The 21,900-nt window shown below is 34.5% G+C and overlaps 1 protein-coding gene across 4 annotated transcripts; it reads right to left on the reverse strand.

Moving 5' to 3' along the window:
* Nucleotides 1-713: 713 nt before the first annotated feature.
* Nucleotides 714-21,754, reverse strand: trbd (ubiquitin thioesterase trabid). Of its 4 annotated transcripts, none has more exons than XR_002545980.2 (9): nucleotides 20,817-21,754; nucleotides 19,599-19,901; nucleotides 18,923-19,122; nucleotides 17,698-17,968; nucleotides 17,001-17,245; nucleotides 15,694-15,929; nucleotides 15,145-15,293; nucleotides 14,078-14,209; nucleotides 714-4,225 (listed from the first exon to the last, which is right to left on the reverse strand). XR_002545980.2 is itself a non-coding variant. In XM_087340620.1 (8 exons), the coding sequence occupies exons 1-8, from the start codon at nucleotides 21,587-21,589 to the stop codon at nucleotides 14,128-14,130; spliced, it is 2,259 nt and encodes a 752-aa protein (XP_087196746.1). In that variant the 5' UTR covers nucleotides 21,590-21,754; the 3' UTR covers nucleotides 714-14,127. The 4 variants fall into 4 exon arrangements, 1 of the variants encoding a protein (XP_087196746.1); XR_015532633.1 differs by having other exon boundaries at nucleotides 714-9,255; XR_002545979.2 differs by having other exon boundaries at nucleotides 714-11,535.
* Between the last annotated feature and the right edge of the window lie 146 nt (nucleotides 21,755-21,900).

Here is a 21,900-nt window from a genome sequence, read left to right on the forward strand (position 1 = left end):
TTAAACATTTATTTTTTGTTTCTCAGGCTACTCAAAGTCAAATGATAGGATAATTCAAGAATAATGAATTGGAAAGTGTGTAAAAAAATTACCACAGAATAATTTAATGTACTATCCTATCATTTGTCCGGAGAAACTGGGAAAAACCATAATATCTGTTAGGACGACTGGTCTCCAGACTGTTTCGAACAGACAATCTCACAAACGAAAAGCACGGCTGCTAACCACTCTGCTGCAACATTCAGTAATTTGGTATTTCAATAGCAAACCACAGAACAGACACTTGAAAACAACAGAAAATTAAACTCTTAATAAAGGAATCACAACTGTTACACCTAATTTTAAAGAAAGTTATTCCTTACTCTAAAAATATGATTACAACTCAAAACTAAATTAATGAGACATAAGCATATAGAGCAGAGATTTGCTATAATAAATGACAATTATATTAGGCACCTTTATGCAGTTATTATCATTGCTATTAACATATGAGCATTACCTTCTGAGAAATTTCAGTAGAGAAATTGTCTATAGTTGATTTTACACAATGCATGAAGCAATTTTATGCCAGAGTAGTGATGTCAAACACAAATGGCTGTCTGGAAGTGACTCAGGATTTTACAAAGGCCAGTCAAACCTGTTCTAGTAAGTGACAGGAATGAAGAATGTGAGACATATTCTGGAACAAAGGAAATCCATAATATGAAAATTACTTATCATGAGACACTAACAATATATTTGTTTTATTTTTTCCAACAACTCCATTATCATACTTCTTTTTTTATTCTATTAACAAATAAATTACTTTTGTTTTCTTTGCAATATTGTAACATTCCACTAATTCTTGCATATCAGTTGCAATACCGGCATGTTTAACATCCTTTTGCAGGAGTTTTCATTTGGGCATGGTATTGATTATAATGGTAAAGAGTATGGTGTACTGAACATCTAGCTATGGCTTCACCTACTATGCAAGACTCACTTCCTCTACCAGAGAGAAAAGAATTATAGAACACAAAGTATATCAACCCTCTCACCAATGCCTCACTTTAAATAAGATCATACAAGGCATGGCCTGGAAAGGCTGAGGAATCACCTCCCACTGTTAGCCTTTTTTCAGCTCCGCACAGCTGAATGGGGCCTGACCCCTGTAAAACCTTAAAAGGGAGTAGTGAGAATAAAAAATGCACACTACTAAATGGAACTTAAAAAAACTACCAAGTGAGAGACCATGAGATTTCATGGACACCATGGCTGGGCTAAGTACACCATGATATCAGAAGCCAGTTGTTAAGGTACATCAAGATGATGATCTCAATAAATTACCAAATACCAAAGCAGACTTTCTAGTTTAAATAAGTCACATGACTTTGCTTACACCTCAACCTAACCACAAAATTACATACTACTATACTGCAATATTCCCACAAAATTACATACTACTATACTGCAATATTCCCACAAAATTTACTTTATGTGTTTCTTTAACAGAATATACTTTGCTATTTTACATGGATATTAATATATGAATATTTAATTTAAATTGGTCAATATTTACAACAATAAGAATCATATTAACCAATCATAGCTTCCACTTTCTTTGCATATCTAATAAATAAAAAATCAGCCTCTTCTCACATATTTACCACACTTACCAATGATAAAAAACAAAAATTACACAAATATGAAATGTTACACATTATGTGAAATTATCTGTTGGCATGTTTGGTATATGCATATAAAAGGTATTTATTACTGCACATGCTTAGTTAGAATATATTAATGGCAATAATAAAGCCAGTTTGCTAGAGAAAAAATACAGAGATAAAATTAACCTGTTCACAATTATGAGTGTAACTGTTCCACAAAATATACAGAATGTAACATTATTATGTGAAAGTATAAAACACTGCACTGATCACCTAATCCTGCAAATTAGATAAACAGATTTGCCTAACACACAACAAGACTGACAAATTTTTCTTCACTAACAATGAAAGAAATTAATTAGGGTAATCAAATATTTACATTAAAACCAAGCCCAACATATTGGTGAGAGGATTAATATTAATCTAAATAAAAAAATACATGTAGAGATTAATTCATCCTCACTAGGAAAGAGATATCTTGTATAAAACTTGCAAAAGGGTGGTGAACATGAGGTTATACAAGTTTCAGAGACAAAAATATTAACAAATGAAAAAGGATAAACCAAGGATCATTTCTGACAGCAGGTATCATATTGGTCACACTCTTATCTAGCTGACAACATTCTAAACACAACTTTGAAGTTAATTCACACAGACATGCCTAATTTACTTCCTTAATAGACACATTGCAGCTTTTAAGCTTCATCCTTATAATAATGTAACAAATTTTATGATTGAGATCAAGTTTTTAAATTGTTTTATAATTTAAATATCTTGCTAGTTTCAGAATAATGAAAGCATTTTATGGTCTTTCAGCACTGCAATTAACCATCACAGTTAATTCCTGTAACACTCAGAGAGAGATCAGTAACAGAAAGAAAAACACCAGATCATATATTAACATTTTAAGTACAGATTCAATTGTATAAATTCAAATACTTAATGTGTTTCATCAAAGCTTTAAAGAAAGAGCCCACATAACAAGGCCTGACTTACAATAAACCAGAAACAAAACTTGGAGCCCCTTTCTGTTCATGTTATTACTATTAACAAGGCTTTATAACATTAACAGTATTTTGGTGAGAAGTATCATAGCTCAAATGGGCCTGCAGCTGCTTGTTAAGATGAAATTTAATAATCATAGCTGGCACTTGATTAATCAGTCAAGGTATTCAATTAATTAAAAGGGTTAATAAAATAATCAATTAAGAACAATATATTATTATTAACTTTCCAACCATAAAAAACGTTTGGCTTCAAATGCATGTATATCTGCACATGTGGCCCACAATGTCCACAATTTCATACTAACTAAAACAAATTATCATGAGGAAAGTTTTGAATTTAATAATCTCTTGTGTTTAATTCCTGACACATGATTAAGCCACATTCAAATTAAAATATATTATTTATTATCCATACAAAAATAAATTATTACTCTGTGGCAATGTACTTTTATTGACTGATTAATTCATTTCACCAAATTGAAACATCTAACCAAGTAACAGCTGTAACAACAATGCACAGTTTTTTCCTTGTATAGGAAAACTGTTCTTTCACATAAAATAAAATATTTTCAAGCTTCAAAACACCAAATATTAAATTGTCTATACAGTTATAAAGGGATACTAAGAGACAGACATTTTATATGGGTCTGCCTGTCAAAAAGAACCTGTATACAGTATGTCCTGAAAAGATGTATACACATCAGCAACTTTAGTGGCCACTTGTCAACCAGTTTCTCACTGCTGTAAACTGTGCAATGAAGCAAACTGTGGTCATTTTTAACATCTACACTAGATTTAATAGGTATCAAGGTGCCAATGCTAACATATGTAATGGTTTAGTTTATTGACATGTCCTTATTTTGTTGACTGAATATATGTATACATCTTTTTGGGACAGCCTGTATAACAAACACTTATGACTATAAAATGTAGGGGAGACCCATGTAAAAACAGCCTATCTAGGTAAGACAGACATTTCCTGTTATTCTCTTACTGGTGGTGTAATTGAACAGGCTAGGATTCTACTTCATGTGTATTAGAGTGCTGAGTTCTGACACAAAGAATATACAGTTGTTAACGATCCAATATAGAATTTTGTAGATATTAATCCAGGACACACGTAATATAACAAGTGTACAGTGATTGAATAAACAGCAGCAACAAAGCAAAAAACACAAGGGAACAAACTGATATGGGTGCATTTATCACCCTACATTACCTATGCTAAATTACAGAAAATATAAGGGTGTTGAGTCGGGAAATTTTATCGATTATATAAGATTAGTCGTAGTTAGGCAATTGTACATGGGCTCTCACTTATATTTGGTACAATTCACTGGAAAAAAAAAGTTTAGCTCTTATCTGACTAGAGGGTAAATAAAAACTTATTTTAGAGCACCACTAACCTTCTCGAAAGCAATTCCAATTGCCTCCTCACTTATCTTGTTATCTCATGTTCTGAACCTGAACCCAGGATCTTCCAAAAAAGATAATCAGTTTACACTGCATGCATGCATAAATATGTACATACATATATCATATGCATACTGCAGTGCCTTTTGGAAGATTCTGTAAACACAAGAAGACCTAAAATAAAAATCAGGTAGTTCTAGCATATGATTAAAATGCAGATACTTTTAAACCATCACATAAGAAGCCTGGATTAAGGTCAGAGTGCCTTGAAAGTATCTCAAGTGCTAAATTTTATGCTGAAATTATGTTTCACATTCTCTCAAATTCAATATCCACAATTATCCTTCAATTGATGCCATATGATTTATGTACTGGACAAAGTGTCATTAAATAAATAAAAAACAAACAAAAGATGCAGTTTTTAATTAATACAACAAACATTACACTTTCTTTATATTAAAGTGGACTTAAGCATAATGTGCCTACTTGTGACTATGTCTACACCATACATAAAAAACTCTCATTTAGTCAGTAAATTTTTATGAATTTCAATACTGGCAGCTCTTAAAAAACATACCTGAAATAAAAACAATTTTAGTTCAAGTATGATAATCCAAAAATGTAAGAATTTCAGCATTTTAAACAGAATAGCGAACACATGCAAGAAAGTTTGTACATGTTTCTTCAAACACATTAAATAACACTTCAATTATATCTTTATAACCAAGCCACAAGTTCTCTTGCGTGCCAAGTAAGGAGCTTTGCTTCAGCATTTCTCATACTTCACCAATGCATACACCAACATAACAAGAAAGTCTGAGAAGAAATATAGTTACCTACTTTTTTTAGTAACAACTACACCTTGCAACCTTTTAAGCCTTACTCACTCACTGTACAGTGAAGGAAATTCTTTGAAAAATCGACTGTATACTCGGCTTGTCAAAGAATAGCCCACTTTCTTTATGGAGCCCAAAGGATCATCACCATGTTCACAAAATCCCACCACCAGTGTAATCCTCACTATTATGCTTTATTTTTTGCAAATCAAACACTAAAGGTTTATGTTATTATCATATGGGCATTTCTAAAAAACCAAATGATGCAAAATTCATATATATTTATAATATATTAATTATAATATCAAATTTCATGCTTCTATACACGATGATTTAATGCGGTGTCAAAAAACTATGAAACAATCTGATACATTTTCCACAGCCACTGTAATAATGTATTTTTAATCTATTTGACAAAAACAACACAATTTTCAATTCTTACAACTACACAAACATCAGAATCAAGCACTCAGTGAAACTATGCTCCCAGAAAGTCTGAATGTCTGTCATGTTACGTGTAGCATTTCAAAAGTTCTAGAAATTTTTGGTGATTTACTGGAATTTAAATGTGGCAAAATATACATATAACAGAACTTCCATTCGCCCATAGTGATAGTAGAGATAGCAGAATATTTAACTTTTAAATAAAAAAGTTTCACTTGAAATTTTAATTTGTAATTTTAAATGGACACATGACATTATTTATTATTAGTGTTCTGTCTGACGACAGGTCCGTTTCCTCGGCAAATATGATTCAGAAGTGGTTTGCCATTGCCTTCTTCTGTATGTAAATGATGATGAATGTGAAGTAATTGTTGGGATGCCACAGAGAAACCGGGGAAGCAGCTAGACCACCGTGGCAGTACACATGACATATCAGTTAGTAAATGACTCTAACTGATGGGGTGGTACACATTGTGACAATTTTTCCCTTTACCACCATACCTAGATTAGCCTGTAGATACACATCAAGGTGTAGTTTGTTCAACTTAATATTACTGTCACACAAGCTTACACAGATCATTAAAAATGCATTTATTCTCCACTTAATGTATGCATTATAGCAACATTTCAGTCATTTGTGGCCATCTACAGGCTGACGCCAAAACATTAATTAGAAACCATTGTGATTATCTGCTACATAGCAAAGTTGTATGTGTTCTAATCCCTAAGAACATATATACAATAAAACATGTAGTACACACAGTAAGTAATTTAAAATAATTTAATATAATAATCTGAATTATAATGTGATACAAACCCACCAGGTTTTTTATTAAAGGTTTCTTAATACCAATTTAAAGAAAATTAAATTAAGCATTTCCAATTGACGTAGTCATAGTTTACTTATAAGGTATTTGTTTTACTCCACATAATGAAATGATAAAAGATTTTGTAATGGTCAATACCTTTCTCAGTTGAAAATACTTTTCTTTGTATAGAAATTCATGCATCTTATACAAAGGTAGTTGAGAAATGCTGAATCAACATTACTGCATATAAAATCATATCAAAGTCATCAAAACTACCCACATAAAAAAACTTGCTACCTCCCTTATCCATACAATAACCTAGTATTTTCCACTTGAAACAACTAAAAATATGGTATAAGAATTCTGTTCTGGAAGAAGGAAGTTCCAGAACTCTTAAAATGTTCTACAAATCTTTCCAGCTACATTCATTACACCCAGAATTCTAAGTTCTGACAGAAGATTGATATCTGCAGTTCAAAAGAAGCCTGAGAAAACAGTTATAGTCTGCTCTGACAAATAAAATAACTGAGACAGATTTTCTCAGTTGTATATGTATAGTACCTTGGGGCTAAACAAAATTAACAGTTATTAAACCAACATATTGTAAAATAATTGTTGTCATACAACAGATAAAAAATCACACTCCAATGCTTTTCACAGAGATAATCCCGAGTGCCATTCTGGCAAGTTTTACTAAAGAAATTATGGCTTTTCAGATTTATTGATTCAATCACAGGAGCAACAGCTGCAATATCCAAAACTTCTGCTTACATGCAATAACTACAAGTTATAGTAGAGCCTTGATTATCCATATGCCAAGCATTTGAAATATCCAAACATAATTCTGTCTTGTAAACAAAACTGTTATTTTTAACTTTATATTACAAATATATTGATTCTTATTCACTATATTACATTATAATATGTGTGTACACATTGGAAAAAATACAACACGCATGTACAGCTCATTAATTTATTATTAAATTTCATTCTTAATTACCTGAACAAATTAATAATATAATAAAGGTTCTGTCCACATAGTTCAGATTATCACTGCTCTAATAAAATATTTACCTGAGTATAAGATGGGGATTTTTTAAATTTAGTATCTGAAAAATATGAAATTGTCTCATAACGTTGAACAAAGCAAAATTCTTCACTAGGACATATGTTTGTCACTAAAATATACAAGATTCATAAGTTATCAGTACAGATAGTGGTAGCAAATCAGACCATGAGTAGGTGAGATAGTCAGAACTGTGTAGGTTATTTCAGAAATAAAATAAACACTTTAAATAGTGATTGATGATTCAGAAACTTGAGGGAGAGGACAGCATGAGAAGACAATTTTCTTGCAGATAAATACAGTATCTGTTTTAAATGATGTTTGATAATCTATAAATCTGAACATCCAAACATGCTCAATCCTCAAACAGAAGACATAGTCAATGATCAATAGTAATAACATTTAAAGACAGCTTCATAAATTAAATGAAGATAAGCTGTCCCAAACGCAGACAGAATACAGAATTTCACTGGACGGAAAGTACGCTTAATTCCAAGTCAAGCCCAGTTTCCTAACCTGCATCTCCACCTTTTAATTATAATAATATTAAAAACAAAATATTTGAAAAGATCCTGAGATTTATGGTACAGACAGAGGGAAAGCATACACTGTCCCAGCTCTTGCTAGTTGAGAGGTGTCAAGACTGAATATGAGAATAAATTGTAAAACTGGAAGGAAAAAGAATTCAGCATAAATTCAGTTTTTGAAGATAAGCAGTATCACTTGTAGAACATTTTAGCATACACAGCAATTACTGTCTTCAACAAGGATTAGGGAGCCCCTGTAAAGATCTGGCAGTAGGCATTCTGTGGGAAGTGAGTGATGTGATTATGTAAGCAGACGGTTGTGCTGTCTAACTGGGAGCAAGCGTGTGGTTCAGGAAGACAGAGAAGGAAAATAAGTTAGAAAGTAGGACACAAAGGTGATAAAAGGATAAAGGTTGTCAATCCATGGGGGAGCAAGCATGTAGTTCAGGAAAAGAGGTGGGGACTCAGAAGTGAGAAAGGAAAATATAAAGACAGTGAAAGAGGAAAAAGTTTCAGAAGGATGGATGAATTCAGCAAGTGTTCAATGGGAAAGGCAGTTAAGTAGAATTAGTGGAGGAAAATAGAAAAAGCCCGTGGTTCTCCAGTCTGGCGTCTATGATTGTTCCAAAATTTTAATGGAGATATGAAACCCCATTGTTTGATATATACCTTACCATAGGAGCAAATTATATTCTGTGGTAAGGTGTACACTGGAAAAATAGGCATTCATTCACATCTCAATTAGACTTTAAAAGAACAGAAGGCTAGGCCAAGATCCAGACCTATGAGTCCTACAGCATAAGGGAAACATCAAAACAACACCATAACTTCAACCATGACGACAGACTAAGCACTACGTCTTGAGGTTTACCAGTCAAAATGCATATGCATTTCTGATTTCTCCCACTGTTACAAATCCTATGTATCTTATCCTCATTAACTTAATCCCCATAACAATATTATATTATACATCTGTGTCATTTATAATGTTTGTTAAGTTACTGTCCAAAATTAATCCAAAATTATTAGCAGCATTTATAATACAAGCCTGCAATACAGAGAACATGATAATCACACAAAAAATTGGAAACAAGATAAAACATATGTTAATATTTGTATCAGAGGATAAAAAGAATTTCATATTGATACTATCATACAGTTTTTTCTCATGTTCATCTGTTTATCATAATGAATTATTCTCAATATGTACACTACAAATGACTGCTCCTTTTCACTTCACACTATGCAGAAAAGTTCAATCTCATTGTCCACAAGTGTCATTTCTGTTTGTAGTAGACATTACATCAATCTGATCGATACTTACAGTTCTTTCAGCTCAGTACCCTTAAAAAAATTACATAAATTTCCTCAAAATTATATCTTCAATTATGAAGGCCTGCAGTGCTCTTCACAAATATCAAATTCTGAAATTGTTCTCCATTTTTAGCATTGTAAGATCAAAAACACAGGAACAATCTGATAAAATTCTGTCACAATGAAGAAACTAAAAATGAAACAAAGATTAAAAGCTAAAGTTAGTCAAACCATGTGTACAAACAATATTCCAGTACAAACATGAATGTCTTCTGTGCAGCCTCATAGAAATTGGAATTTCAAAGGTGCTTACCACCTGCAGTGACTGGGGCAGTAAGAACCTCTAAAACATCAGTCTGTTTCTATAAGATTACATAGCACAACATCCCAGAAGACATCATCATTCATCTTTGTACTCCCTGTTGTGAGAAACTGAAGCCTCACCCAACATTCCAGTAACACATGGATAAGTTCTTTCCATGGTGAGAGTCTTTCACTGGATAACTCAGCTTCTCAAGAGAAGAAAATTTTATGCTTTTTTAACTGCCTGATAATAAACTTAATATTATCACACAAGTATATAAAAGGGAATATTACAGAGTGCAGAACTTGGTCCCATCATGGTTTGATCATGTACTAACATCACTTGGTCCCTGCTATAGCTTAAAGCATGAGTGGCTCAACTATGTACCCTGGCCATTTCCAACTTTGAACCTAACCTATACGAGACTATCATCACAAGCCTTTCTGAAGAAACACAAGCAGCAATGAAAGACAGGAGACTATGAGATGATGTATCAGAGTGAGTGCTCTGGAAGTGGGATAGAACATATCTTTTCCTGCTAACTGGAAAAAGTATGAAATGGAAAACATATAAAAGTGTTCAAAAAATGGAAAAAGAAGTGAGGACATTATCATATGCAGGTAAGTATGCATTATAAAAACAATTATACTTGATGTTTTATTAAACCTCTGACAATTATGAATATACTGGTATGTTCAGCATTACAACGCTCCAAGAGTAAGAATGTACATGTACATTTTCTACTTTCTGTGATCTATACAGTTTACATATACAGCAAGCAAATCTTTTCTTTTCTTGCTGTAAGCTTCTGACACCTATTGGGGACCGATTACACTTGGTGCTCAGATAGTTCCTTTGGCTTTTTCATAAAAGTCACTCTGGCATGTCTTCAGGTCATTTAAATATTACTGGTCAATATATGGTAGTCAGTCTGATGGTATGAACCAGCTGTGTGAATTTAGTGCTTACGTAAATCATATACAATGTGCTAGACTTCCAAGTCAAAAACAAAACTTATTCAAGGCTGCTGTCTTGTGAACAGATTTCATTGCAGCACTGCTGGGAGCAGACAACGGGTAAGTAATATAAAAATAAATTCCAGATATGAAGAGAAACTGTAATCATTTTCTTGGAAAACAACTACTTATGTATCACAAAAAGTTTAGAGACAGAAATTGTCCAGTACAACGTAACCAACAATATAAAGTTAAGAAAGAAGTGGTTCTCAAGCTTAATTTATGTTGATCCATAATTGTAGTTTATGTTATATTGCACATATTTTACAACTGGAGATACTAACACTTTAAAACTAATAACTTTTGACATTTTTCATTCCACATCAGTGTATAAATATTTTAATTTTCCACTGATGGAGTCAATTGCTGAGCCCTATAGAAATGAAGAGATGGACTTTGATCTTTGTTAAGACAGATATGGATAACAAATTATTCCATGTGCATAATTCTAAATTCAGTCTTTGTGTGTACTTTCACCTAATTTACTGGAGCCAGAAATGAAAAGTGACTTTTAATTATCTAAATATTGAACACATACTTTCAAAACTTCAAATTTTTAAATTTTCAGACACTCAAATTTAATTCTTCTAATAAGCACCACCATAATGACACAGTTTCTATAATTTAATATCTGTGACAACTTTTCATCTCAAAAACTTACAGGGACACTTAACACAAGCTCAGAACTGTACTAGCTTACCATATGATATGTAGTTACCCTATTAAACATTCTTTGGTTTTGCTGGAAGATTTGTGAAAGTGCTGTAAGGTATAAAACTAAGTATAAACGGACTTAGCAAAAAGCAGTTGTACCCATGTTAAAGTAATCTACCAAAACACGTTGGAAAATAACACAGATATTTCCAGAAAAGAATCACAGAACTTTACAACCAATTCATCTAAGTTTAGGAAAAGTCCACGTTTACTCAACAGAACAGCTGTCTTTGGTTGGAACAAAGTGTCACACACTCATGCTGAGAATGCAGGGATCAAATGATCAAATTATCTTAATTTCAGTACATATCACATCACAAGCAGAACTGCAACACACTGCAATCAACTGCAGCAATAGCCTATTCTCCAGTGACTATCCCTTCTTGCCTTATTTTCGTGTTGATGTTTTCCTCCAGGACATTTCTTTGTAGTCAACCTAAAACAGGGTTGCCAACTACCCTCAAATTTTCATAAGATTTAAACAGGAGATAATTCAGATTTTTCCATCTTATATGTAAGTCACATACTCCTAGAAAATTTGTTGGCTATGAAGTACAACTGTTTATGAGTAATGCCGAATATGAGTGGATGAAAAATAGTGCCCAACTATTACGTAAACCTATCACTATACAGAACAGACAGCACTCTGATCTAAGTGGCAAATTAACTGCCTCTTTGCAAGGAAATTCCATAGCACCAGCAACAAACTGCACATGTCCTTTAATAACATCTATCATCAAGACCTAACAATATCAAACAGAATTCTCAATAGTGTACACTACAAATTCATAAAAGAGGACAAACAAAATAATCAAATTTAGTACCTGCATGAAAATAATATCAAAGGATCTAATCCAAGAAAGTTGAAGCAGAATAAGGATTAGAAAAAAGGCTCTAATTATGCCACATATTTGAATTCATCCTTACAGTAACCCAATGTTATTAAAAATGAAACAGAAAACAGTGAACAGTAGCTGCTACTGATCCTAACATAATGAACACAAAACTTTGAGTACATTTAAATTAACAGTTGCACTGTCAGGGAATACTGCAATTAAATTAAATGACAAGAAATTAAACTGATGGTTCAATGTGACTACTTTATGCAACAAGCTATAGTAAGGTAATCAGAATAACTTTACAGATAGCAAACTGAAAATATACTTTTTCTTTTTTGATATACACAGTACTCCTACCCACATATCACTTTAAAACAATATCAATTATCTGTTTGTGTTGGTAGGCAATATTTTTCAACCTCTCTACAGCATATTAATATTTAATTTTAAATGAAGTTTAACTCCTGGACAAATTCTAAATTGTTCTACTCTATGCAGGATTACTTCCATTGGTAAGACTACAAAGATTTAAAGCAAACAACTAAAGCCTAGTAATGTTTTCAAAATGGTAGAAGGAAAAGTTGCACTGTAATGAAAAGCTTGGTATTTAAATTACATAATAAACATAATTATCAAATTGTGAACATTTATATTATAAACTGACACCAATATTCCATAATACCAAGGACAAGATTGATTAATTTCTTCCACTTAAAACAAGTTGGCAACCCTACTAACAATTGTTATATTTTTTAAACACTTAACTAAAAATCAATTATATGTTGAAATATCAGAAATAAATCTGTTCGTCACAGGTCAAATTGCAGACATTAAAAGGAATAAAAAATAAGAATTTCACTGTTTAGACACAAAAACTTTTTTCATACTTTACTGTAAAATTGTAACAAACCTTCAATGATGGTATACTTCTACTTTTATGGCAAACACAGGTGAAGTGGTGAAAAGGGTTCTGAAATTTTCTTCTCCTCAGAACTGAGAACATTAACAATTTAGATTTAAAAATATCTTACTTCTTGAAACTGTATGCAAACAATAAAAAAAAATATTAAATACTTCTGTAGCAAGAACTATCAAAATTCTAACTGTTAATGCTTTTCTATGAAAAGCTCAAGATAATGTTATGTTAAAAGAAGTATTGCTTTCTCAGAATTATGAAATAAATCTGGCAAGTTTCTCTGACAACTTTAATCTTCATCCACACTATGATGGAGCTATGAATAACAAATGTGTCACAAAAATGATGAGTGTCACACACCAAAATCGTTCATATGCAAGATTTGAAAATGGATGTACCAATGTGATGGCAAGATGAGTAAGACAATGCCACTGTAAATTCATTTTTCTCATGAAAACAAAAGCTTACTATTTTCACCCTTGATCACTTATTATTAGATTTTTAATGTTACCACATCTTAATTTTTAATCTTCACACAATTCATGGGTTGAAGATGAATATAACATATTGACACACAACAATATTTCATTCATCAAATCTTGCCACATCATAAGTTATTCCATAATCTCATTAAAAAACTGATCAAAAGCTTCAACTCTTTGGACTAGTTGTTCATGATTAATTTTATGTTATTTCAGACACAAAAGACTAAAACATGTACTGACTAATAAGGTACTATGCAGAATGGCATGTAAAATGATGCCAAGAGTAAACAGTTAAAAATTTATGGACTTGGAAAAATTATTATGCAAGTGGATTACATGTTTCTGTCCAGATGACAACTCCTTAGTGCTATCAACCTAAATTCCCTTCTTACTTAATTCATGCATACAATTCTTTTGAAGAAGGAAAGTATGAATAATAAAAAATAAAAATCTCCTAGCATTGTCTAATATTAGTTTGCACTCTGATCCTAGTATGCATCACATTTGTATTAATACTCAGTGACAGCAGAACTTCATTTAAATATAAATAGAAGAGTGAGACCATTTTGTGTATGTCCTATTTTAGTTTATTCTATTTCCATAAGAGTATGAGGATTCGAAAACTAATGCTCTGGACAGTTGGAATTTATGTGTAAAATAAAATTATTTGTTGTGTTCAACTGCCCCAATTTTGTTCTCACATGTATATTCTTCTTCTTTTGATTATTGGACACTTACTTAGATTTGTTTCTTGTATTCTCGGGTGATAAGGAAGATTGTAGAATTTGCTATTCATCGTCCGTGTCTCCCCCATCACTGGAATAATCCTGGACTGGTACTGGGCGGGTAAATGGGGCATTTGTCATCTGCCTACAAAGTATAAACAAATAACGTGTTGCAAACCTTATAGATGCCCTGTTTATACAGCATGCAACAAAAGATTTTATGATACTGGGCATCATAACCTTCAGCAGTTTCTCCCTGAAAATAATAAAACAGCATCTATCAACTTGCACTGGATATAGATAATTATTTTTGTGCAATTGTATTTATTTAACAACACAGATTTAAAACAAAACCTTTGGATGAAACACTCTCAAAAATAACATAAGAAATGGGTTGACCATAATCTGAGACTGAACATAAACATTACACCCTAAAAAGCTTAGATACAGAAACTGTGATTATGGAGCAACTGAGAGGACAGGAATGGAATAGAATTTTAAAACCAAATTACCTTTTTTCATAAAATGGCTGTATTCTGATATAGTCTATTAATCAATGATTGATGTTTCACAGGAGCTTACTGCCTCCAACATCAGGATCCTCCTCTGAAACATTGGTCTTTATCTATTGGACTATGTGGTGCAACATCTCAGAAGACAGCCATTTTCATACTTATTGCTGTGAGAATCTGATACCTCACCTACCTTTACTCTGAGACCAGCCAAGTCTTCAGTAAGAGATGAAGCCCTTAGCTTAAGACCAAGGCTATGATAATGTACTGCTTGTTCAGAACTATCATACACCTCATGGAGTGGTGATAGATAAACATGGAGCAATGGTGGAATGATGATTAGCAGGGGAAAACTGAAGAACTTGAAGAGAAACCTACTGCGGTGCCACTCAGTCCACCATGAATCTCACTTGCAGTCACCCAGGACTGAACTCAGGTCTCCATGATGAGAAACCAGCATCTAGCCACCTGAGCTATGGCACAGCCCCAGACTGGGGATAGAGCACTATATTATTATGAACTGACAGTATTAGATTAAATTAATTTAATAAACACTGAGTCAACTCACGCAAGCCTACGATAGTGGTTTAACCACTCTTCGACCATCTGAGCAACAAGGAGTGGCCGTTTGTGAAGTCTCTGTTGTGCTACCAGGACACCTCCCTCAGTAACACAAACGTCTAGCCATTGCCGGAGAATACTTTCTTCCCTTCCCAGCTGAAACATTTAAAATCATATTCTACTCAAACAAATATAGAAGAGAGGACCTGCTAAGGAATGGGTAATGTAGGGGTACATTGCAGATGTTTCCAGATATGTAAATGGCCAGGAACAATGCCTATTTTATTCACATACTCTCCCCTGTTCTCCATTTGAGGTATACCAGGCCTACACTGTTGTTTGCACTATGCACACACACACACATGCCAGCATTATAAAGATCACATCTGGATGAACAAGTCACAACTTAAATAAATGCTAAATAAAAAACCACACTTACACACACACATATGAAACTTTAACAACCTTGGAAATTTAATGACATTATACTGTTGACAATGAATTAACTGAATGATAAAGCTACAATGGCAAAGTTACTACATAAGTCACTACTGACCTCAGCTTGCATGAGGAAGTGTACAGGCAGAAGTTTGCGATCTCGGTCCATGAGTGGCAAGAATGTGACCTGGAGCTCATCTGGACCCAAATTGTTTGCTCCACCTGAACTGCTTCCCTCCAACCTACTGTATGGTTCCATAGGAACCAGAGCAGAGAAATGGCCTCGGGTATAACCTAGTGCCAGGGGTGACCGTACACAGAAACTTTGCTCCCAGAGTAATGGCAAATAAACACCTGCAACAGTGAACATACTTCCTGCTCTTATGTCTCCTACGTAGAGCTAATGCATTTATTAAATTAGTGACTGTTAGCCTCTGAACTGCATATGATGATACTGAAACTCTTGACAGAAACTATGAAGCCAGAAAACTGTTCCAAATATAACCTACTTTCAAGTAATTTAGATCAAAATTTAGAAATATCCATACCACAAAAGAATATTATTGTGGACAAATTGAGGTGTGCATCCCAGCACAGTCACTGTCAACTATGATTTCCGGATTGTACACCACCTTTCTGCACAACAAATGATCTTCCACTTCAACCCCCACCTAGAAGTACTTTCCCTCCTCCCTTGGTTCAAGGTTGGTACTGTGCAAAGCATGAGAAATTCACTCATAACTGGTAATTGGTACTAGTAACATCAAAGGGTCCATTTGGAACAGCCTGGTCAAATTCAATGTGGGGTAGCCTAGTAGGTAAGCCCTGTTTGGTTAAATACCATTTTGGTTAGGGATTTCAGAGTTTACCCCTCTTGCTTGGTTTTTAATTTTGTTTGGGCTCACCTATAGCATTTTCATTATTTTGAATATGAGTAACAAGGCCTCATTGGCTGTTCCCTGACATTTTCAGGAATATCTGATTTTGTGTCTGGTATCATTAGTATGTATTATTTTGGATTACTGCTGGCCAGATCAGAATATTTGGTAATAGTGGCCAACAGTGCTAATCTATGCCAATATTTAGTATTCATGGTTGTAACTAGGTTCTGTTGTGACATTTCTTGTAAGATGCATACCGTTGGGATGATAATGGACAGCAATTTCCTTTCAAAGAGCGGGAACTGTGGATGGATTAGTATTTCCCTTCTCCCATCCACCTCAAAATCTCTCCTTGGCAGAAGGAAAAGCTTATATAGTGTGTTTATATCTCACTGAAATGTGTGTTCCAAACTCTCATTTTAACGGTCTTCAACTGTACACTAAGTACCACATTAACTACAATATTTTTTTTGAGGTCCTAGATTATGAACATCCCACATGTCCAGATTTGGTTTCAATTGTTTATTTCCATTATCCTGCATACCTTCAAATCTGGCATAGCCTATAGCCTCTCCACGGAAGCTCTTCACATACTTGACCCCATAAACTATAATGGGTCGACGCAGAATGTGTGCAAGGGCAAACACATGAAGCTGTTCCAGACTGGAACCTGGCTGACTGGCAAGAGACAGAAGTCCAGCCCAGTCCTCCTCCCACTGTCCCTCCTCAAGACTGAATTCAAGCAACTGAGCTTGACTGGCCTCATACTCCTTCCAGCGAGGATAAAACCTGCAAGCAGCAAGTTTGCCAAAACATGCAAAACACACATACCATTTTAGACTGAGGAAAAACATGGTGATGAGGGATCTACTTAAGACATTCACTATAGAAGAGATTCATGTGGGACCCTATCATCTGTGCCTAGCTCCTCCATTACATGGAAATTATTAATATAAAATTTACATTTTTCATTTAAATAAAATAAGAAAATCAACGAAGTATATAATTTGTTCACCTCCAAATTTACCCTCCAAACATATTTTGTATAAAATCGTTTTTCCTTCCAGGTTATGTATGCAATCATATTTTGGATACAAAATAAAGTTCCTGCTTCTTTCATATATGTATATAAATTTAATTATCAATAGCTTAAGTTGCTTTCGAAGACTCTGATATCTTCACTGAAGTTCACAGCCATCTCAATTAAATATTCACAATTATTGATTGAATGCATTACTTACACGTGTCCACCTTGATGTAAGCTTTCGGCAAGAGCCCTCCTCAGTGTATTGTCACGGTCAAACACTCCCCAGGTCGCTTGCATGGCCGAGTCCAGTAGACAATCACCAGCTGACCGGTTCCATAATGCATAGAGTCTGGAGCCAAGTCGTACTGTCACCTCCAGTGACCAGTTTAGCACTGGCGGCTCTGACTCTAGCTGCTGCTGAGCATCTTTGTCCAATAGCTCTTCAAATAACTGCTCCTGCACTGGAGGTGGCAGGTCCTCCACTTCTGCAATGGCATTAGCAAAGTTACATTAATAACTTGTCAATAAAGCATATGGGGAAGATGATGGAATCTGGAGGTACATTAACACAAGCTTCGAAAAGTCCACTTCTGAACCCTATTCTCAGATGGATAAATCAAATATTCATCAAGTGATAATGACCCTCCTACAGTCATATTATTGAATTAATTATTCTATCAGCAACTTCAAATGAGAAAAAACTGGATGTTTGTTAGTCCTTTATCAATCACAATGGTACTGTAAAATATAATTTTACTGGAAAGCCTAAGCACATTATACATTTCTGTTAACACATATTAAAATGATTGGAGAAGGTTTCAGAAAAAAGGTAGTAGTTAGTAATGAATCAGATGTATATTTCATCCCATACATCTTTATACAACATATTTTAAAACTACAACCACGAAATACTAAAGTGGACATCATGAAATGACACAGGATCCAGAAATACACATGCCCACTTACCAGTCAAGTTAATACAGGCCAGAAATAGGAAAATTTTTATTCTTTGTCCAGAAGTATTACAAATGTAACAATTAATTTATCATCAAACATAAGGTGCAGAAAGGTACAGCTCTGGCAGTTCATTGCTGGTTCCTTACTGTGGAGGTCTGAGTCCATCTCAAGAAGCCAATGTGGATTCACAGAGGATGAAGTGGCACTTTGACAGGTATTGCTTGCAATACATCAGTTTTATCCTGGTAATCATCATTCTGCCAATGCTCTACACTCACCTATCATCACCATCAGGGGATGGTAAAATGTACCCATCTGATGTAAGTAGACAGTTTCAAGTGGCCAGCAGGTTAAGCTGTATTTCTGAAACCCTAAATCTATATGTACAAAATAGATCTAATTATACTACTCACGTACTCTGTCCACTTATTTCCATCTGAAAAGCTTGCTCTTGGAGAAGAAAGGAAATGACAACGACCAACCTGCAGGCAAAGCAAATGTTGTGAGCTCAGTAACGAAGTGGCAGGGGAAGGAGCCTTTGCGTTGCCGTAGAGTTGATGCCATGTGCCGCCGGATGTCTGCTGCTAGGTCTGGAGCTACATATGAAGGAACCCTCTTCACACCTGAACCAGAACCTTCAATCTGTGACAACAAAGTCGCCAGCATATCCTCACGATGGAACCTGAAGAACAGTAAACTATTATAATAATGGTGTATAACATTCAGCACATTCTGTAGAATATTTTATTACACTCCAACATCAACACACCTCAAGTTTCTTACAACTCTAAAGTATCTGATAAACTCAATCACGTATATTAAAATTAATAAAGTAATGAAACATATGGCAATGAGTTGTCTGAATCATTACCTTACAGGAACTGAAGTTTGAAATGCAAGATGGAACATGCTGAATTCAAAAGTTTCAGCAAGTATAACACTTTTTGCAATATGACTCACAAAAATAAGCAACAGCTATGAAATAATTACTAGCCTTTGTCACAACAGTAAGCTGAAATATTTCACACAAATAAATTCTCAGACAAGCTAGTCTCTGCCCAGGACATGAATTATGTTTCTCCTGAATGTGAGTTGGGAGCTCAAATATATTGTCCCTCAGAGGAACATTAAATGAAGGATAAGACACAGACTTCTTACCTAATAGCCAAATGGACCAGTGTGTGGCCAGAGTCAAATGCAGATGGGCGGTTAAGAAGTGTGACTTCATTAGGAGTGAGCTGCCGAGCTGGATCACCACCTGATGATAGGTATGCCTCCACAGGATTAGGATCACCATCCACAACACCCAGACAAGCATTTAGCCAGTTCCAATCAGCTTCACGCATCCGTTGCCTGATCTGCTTCAGACGTCGCTCATATTCACAATTGTTGGGAGAATTGGCTGGAGTAGGCATGTCACTTGATGCCTGGTTTCGCTCTAAGCGTCGTGAATTTGGCCAGCTGTAAATCAAAATTTAAACAAAGACTGTTTTCAACGTCAAATCTTAAAATTTGTTACAAATAACAAGCCACCTTAGTATTATCATAAATTAGCTATATACACTTCAGGGAGCACATGGAAATTTTAAGTCTATACAACTCAGAACTCTTTACAGCATAAAAATCACTTTCTTTAACATTTAGTATTATGAAACAATTCCAACAGTGTGCACTTATAGATTTTGTTTTGTTCTCAAGGTAAACTGTGATTGTTCCTCTAATGTCATTAAGAAAAATCTTTATATGGATATGCAGTGTTTTCTTGAATCCGAGAACAGAATTTTACATATTATTTAGATGAGTTTCAGTGCTTTAAAGAGTTAACACAGAATATTACTGAAAGACCTGCATAATACCCAACATACTATCATCATAATGTAAATATTTATCTAAAACATATAAAAACATGCATACAAACAAAACTGTGGCCACTGATGATGACCTCTTGAGGTCGAAATGCGTTTGGCACTAAGTGCTCTTTCAAAGTATACACAGTTCTGTCTGTATGCATGATTTTATATATTTTGGATAAATATTCAACACTGCATGGTACGCAAGGTTTTAAGAGTAATGTAAATAATTGCTTCTACAATCAAAATCTGCTTATTACAACTTGTGAGCAACACTTAAGGAAGGAGTCACATGATATGCATGGGAGCATGTTACTTAAATGAGTGCCAATTCATGTTTGGGTCATAATTATATTAACAATTTTCACACATAACTACGTATTATGCTTGTCACACTTACAGAAAATCCAGCATTTTTTCTCATCAGTAAATTACAGACATGATACTTATTGTAGAATAGGGTACAGGATGTACCTGTAATGGAAACAAAATTTCAGCTACTATTATGGGTTCATAGAGTTCATACCTCTTTACAGCAGAACTGTCATCGATGAGAGCCACTTGGCTCCCACCACCTCGAGCACTATTCAGGAGTGACATCTCTCGTTCAGGGGAGGGAAGTATGCTGCCACTGCTAACTGCCTGGCCACGAAAAAAAGAAGCTGCATTGTTCTTTGCAGTGGAAGCTGCTGCATTGATGTTTGCACAAAGAGTACTACACATTATACACTTGGTGGCTTTTGGCCAGTTCTCATATGTGCACACAGTGCACATCCATTTTATAGTCTGCTGTCTCGCAATGACAGCTTTCTCTACTATACGTCCCCTCAGATCATTCTCAGCATCTTTCAAATTGTTTTTATCTGCAGATGGTGATGTAGTGATGTGCAATGGACCACCTGAAGCTGTTGTTAGCGTTTCAGTATCACTCAGCTGACCAATCCGAAGCGGCTGTAGATGTTCATGGAGATTTGTACCAGTAACAGTAGCAGGTTTTGGCGTTTGACATTCTGTGCACTGTGATGCACGTGGCCAGTTCAGGTATGTGCATGCTCGACATTTCCATTTTCCATTACTTCCTGACCTTGAAGTATCTTCCTGAGAGGGACCTGATGCCAAATTAGGTCCACCAGAACCCGCAATCAGTGACAGAGGAGGTGATTCATCACATAATCTATAGATATCTTCACCAAGTAATGGTTTTGAACCTCGACACATTGTGCACTTTAGAGATGATGGCCAGTTCTCAAAGGTGCAATATTCACATGCCCATTTCGTGGCTGGTGGATCGCAACTCATAATTAAACCCAACAATTAATTTATTTTAATTTGAAAGGTGATACAATATATAAATTGTATTCCTCCCCTTTCAGTTACAACTATTTAACGTATTACATACATAAATAATTTAACAAATAATAAATTTATAGCAATGGAAGATGAATTTAGGGCAGTACAATTGTCATAAACACAGCATTGTTTTCTTCGTCTATTCCGACTTGTAGCCTGTGTTTCAATGCACATACAGGTTACAAGTTAAACAGACAGAGATGGTAAATTTCCATCAGGCACAAGTGTCACTCTGAGACTATAAAGAATCTTTCGCTGAC

The sequence above is a fragment of the Zootermopsis nevadensis genome, unplaced genomic scaffold, assembly GCF_977971745.1.
Source record: "Zootermopsis nevadensis isolate Lab colony 2312 unplaced genomic scaffold, Znev_1.0 Znev_ptg000061l, whole genome shotgun sequence".
Classification (NCBI taxonomy): domain Eukaryota; kingdom Metazoa; phylum Arthropoda; class Insecta; order Blattodea; family Termopsidae; genus Zootermopsis; species Zootermopsis nevadensis.

Coding starts and splice junctions, on each gene's coding strand:
- trbd (XM_087340620.1), bottom strand. CDS start 21,589: ATGAGTTGCGATCCACCAGCCACGAAATGGGCATGTGAATATTGCACC. Junction 19,123..19,598: donor CTGGTCCATTTGGCTATTAG/GTAAGAAGTCTG, acceptor ACTGTTCTTCAG/GTTCCATCGTGAGGATATGC. Junction 17,246..17,697: donor TTACATCAAGGTGGACACGT/GTAAGTAATGCA, acceptor TGCTGCTTGCAG/GTTTTATCCTCGCTGGAAGG.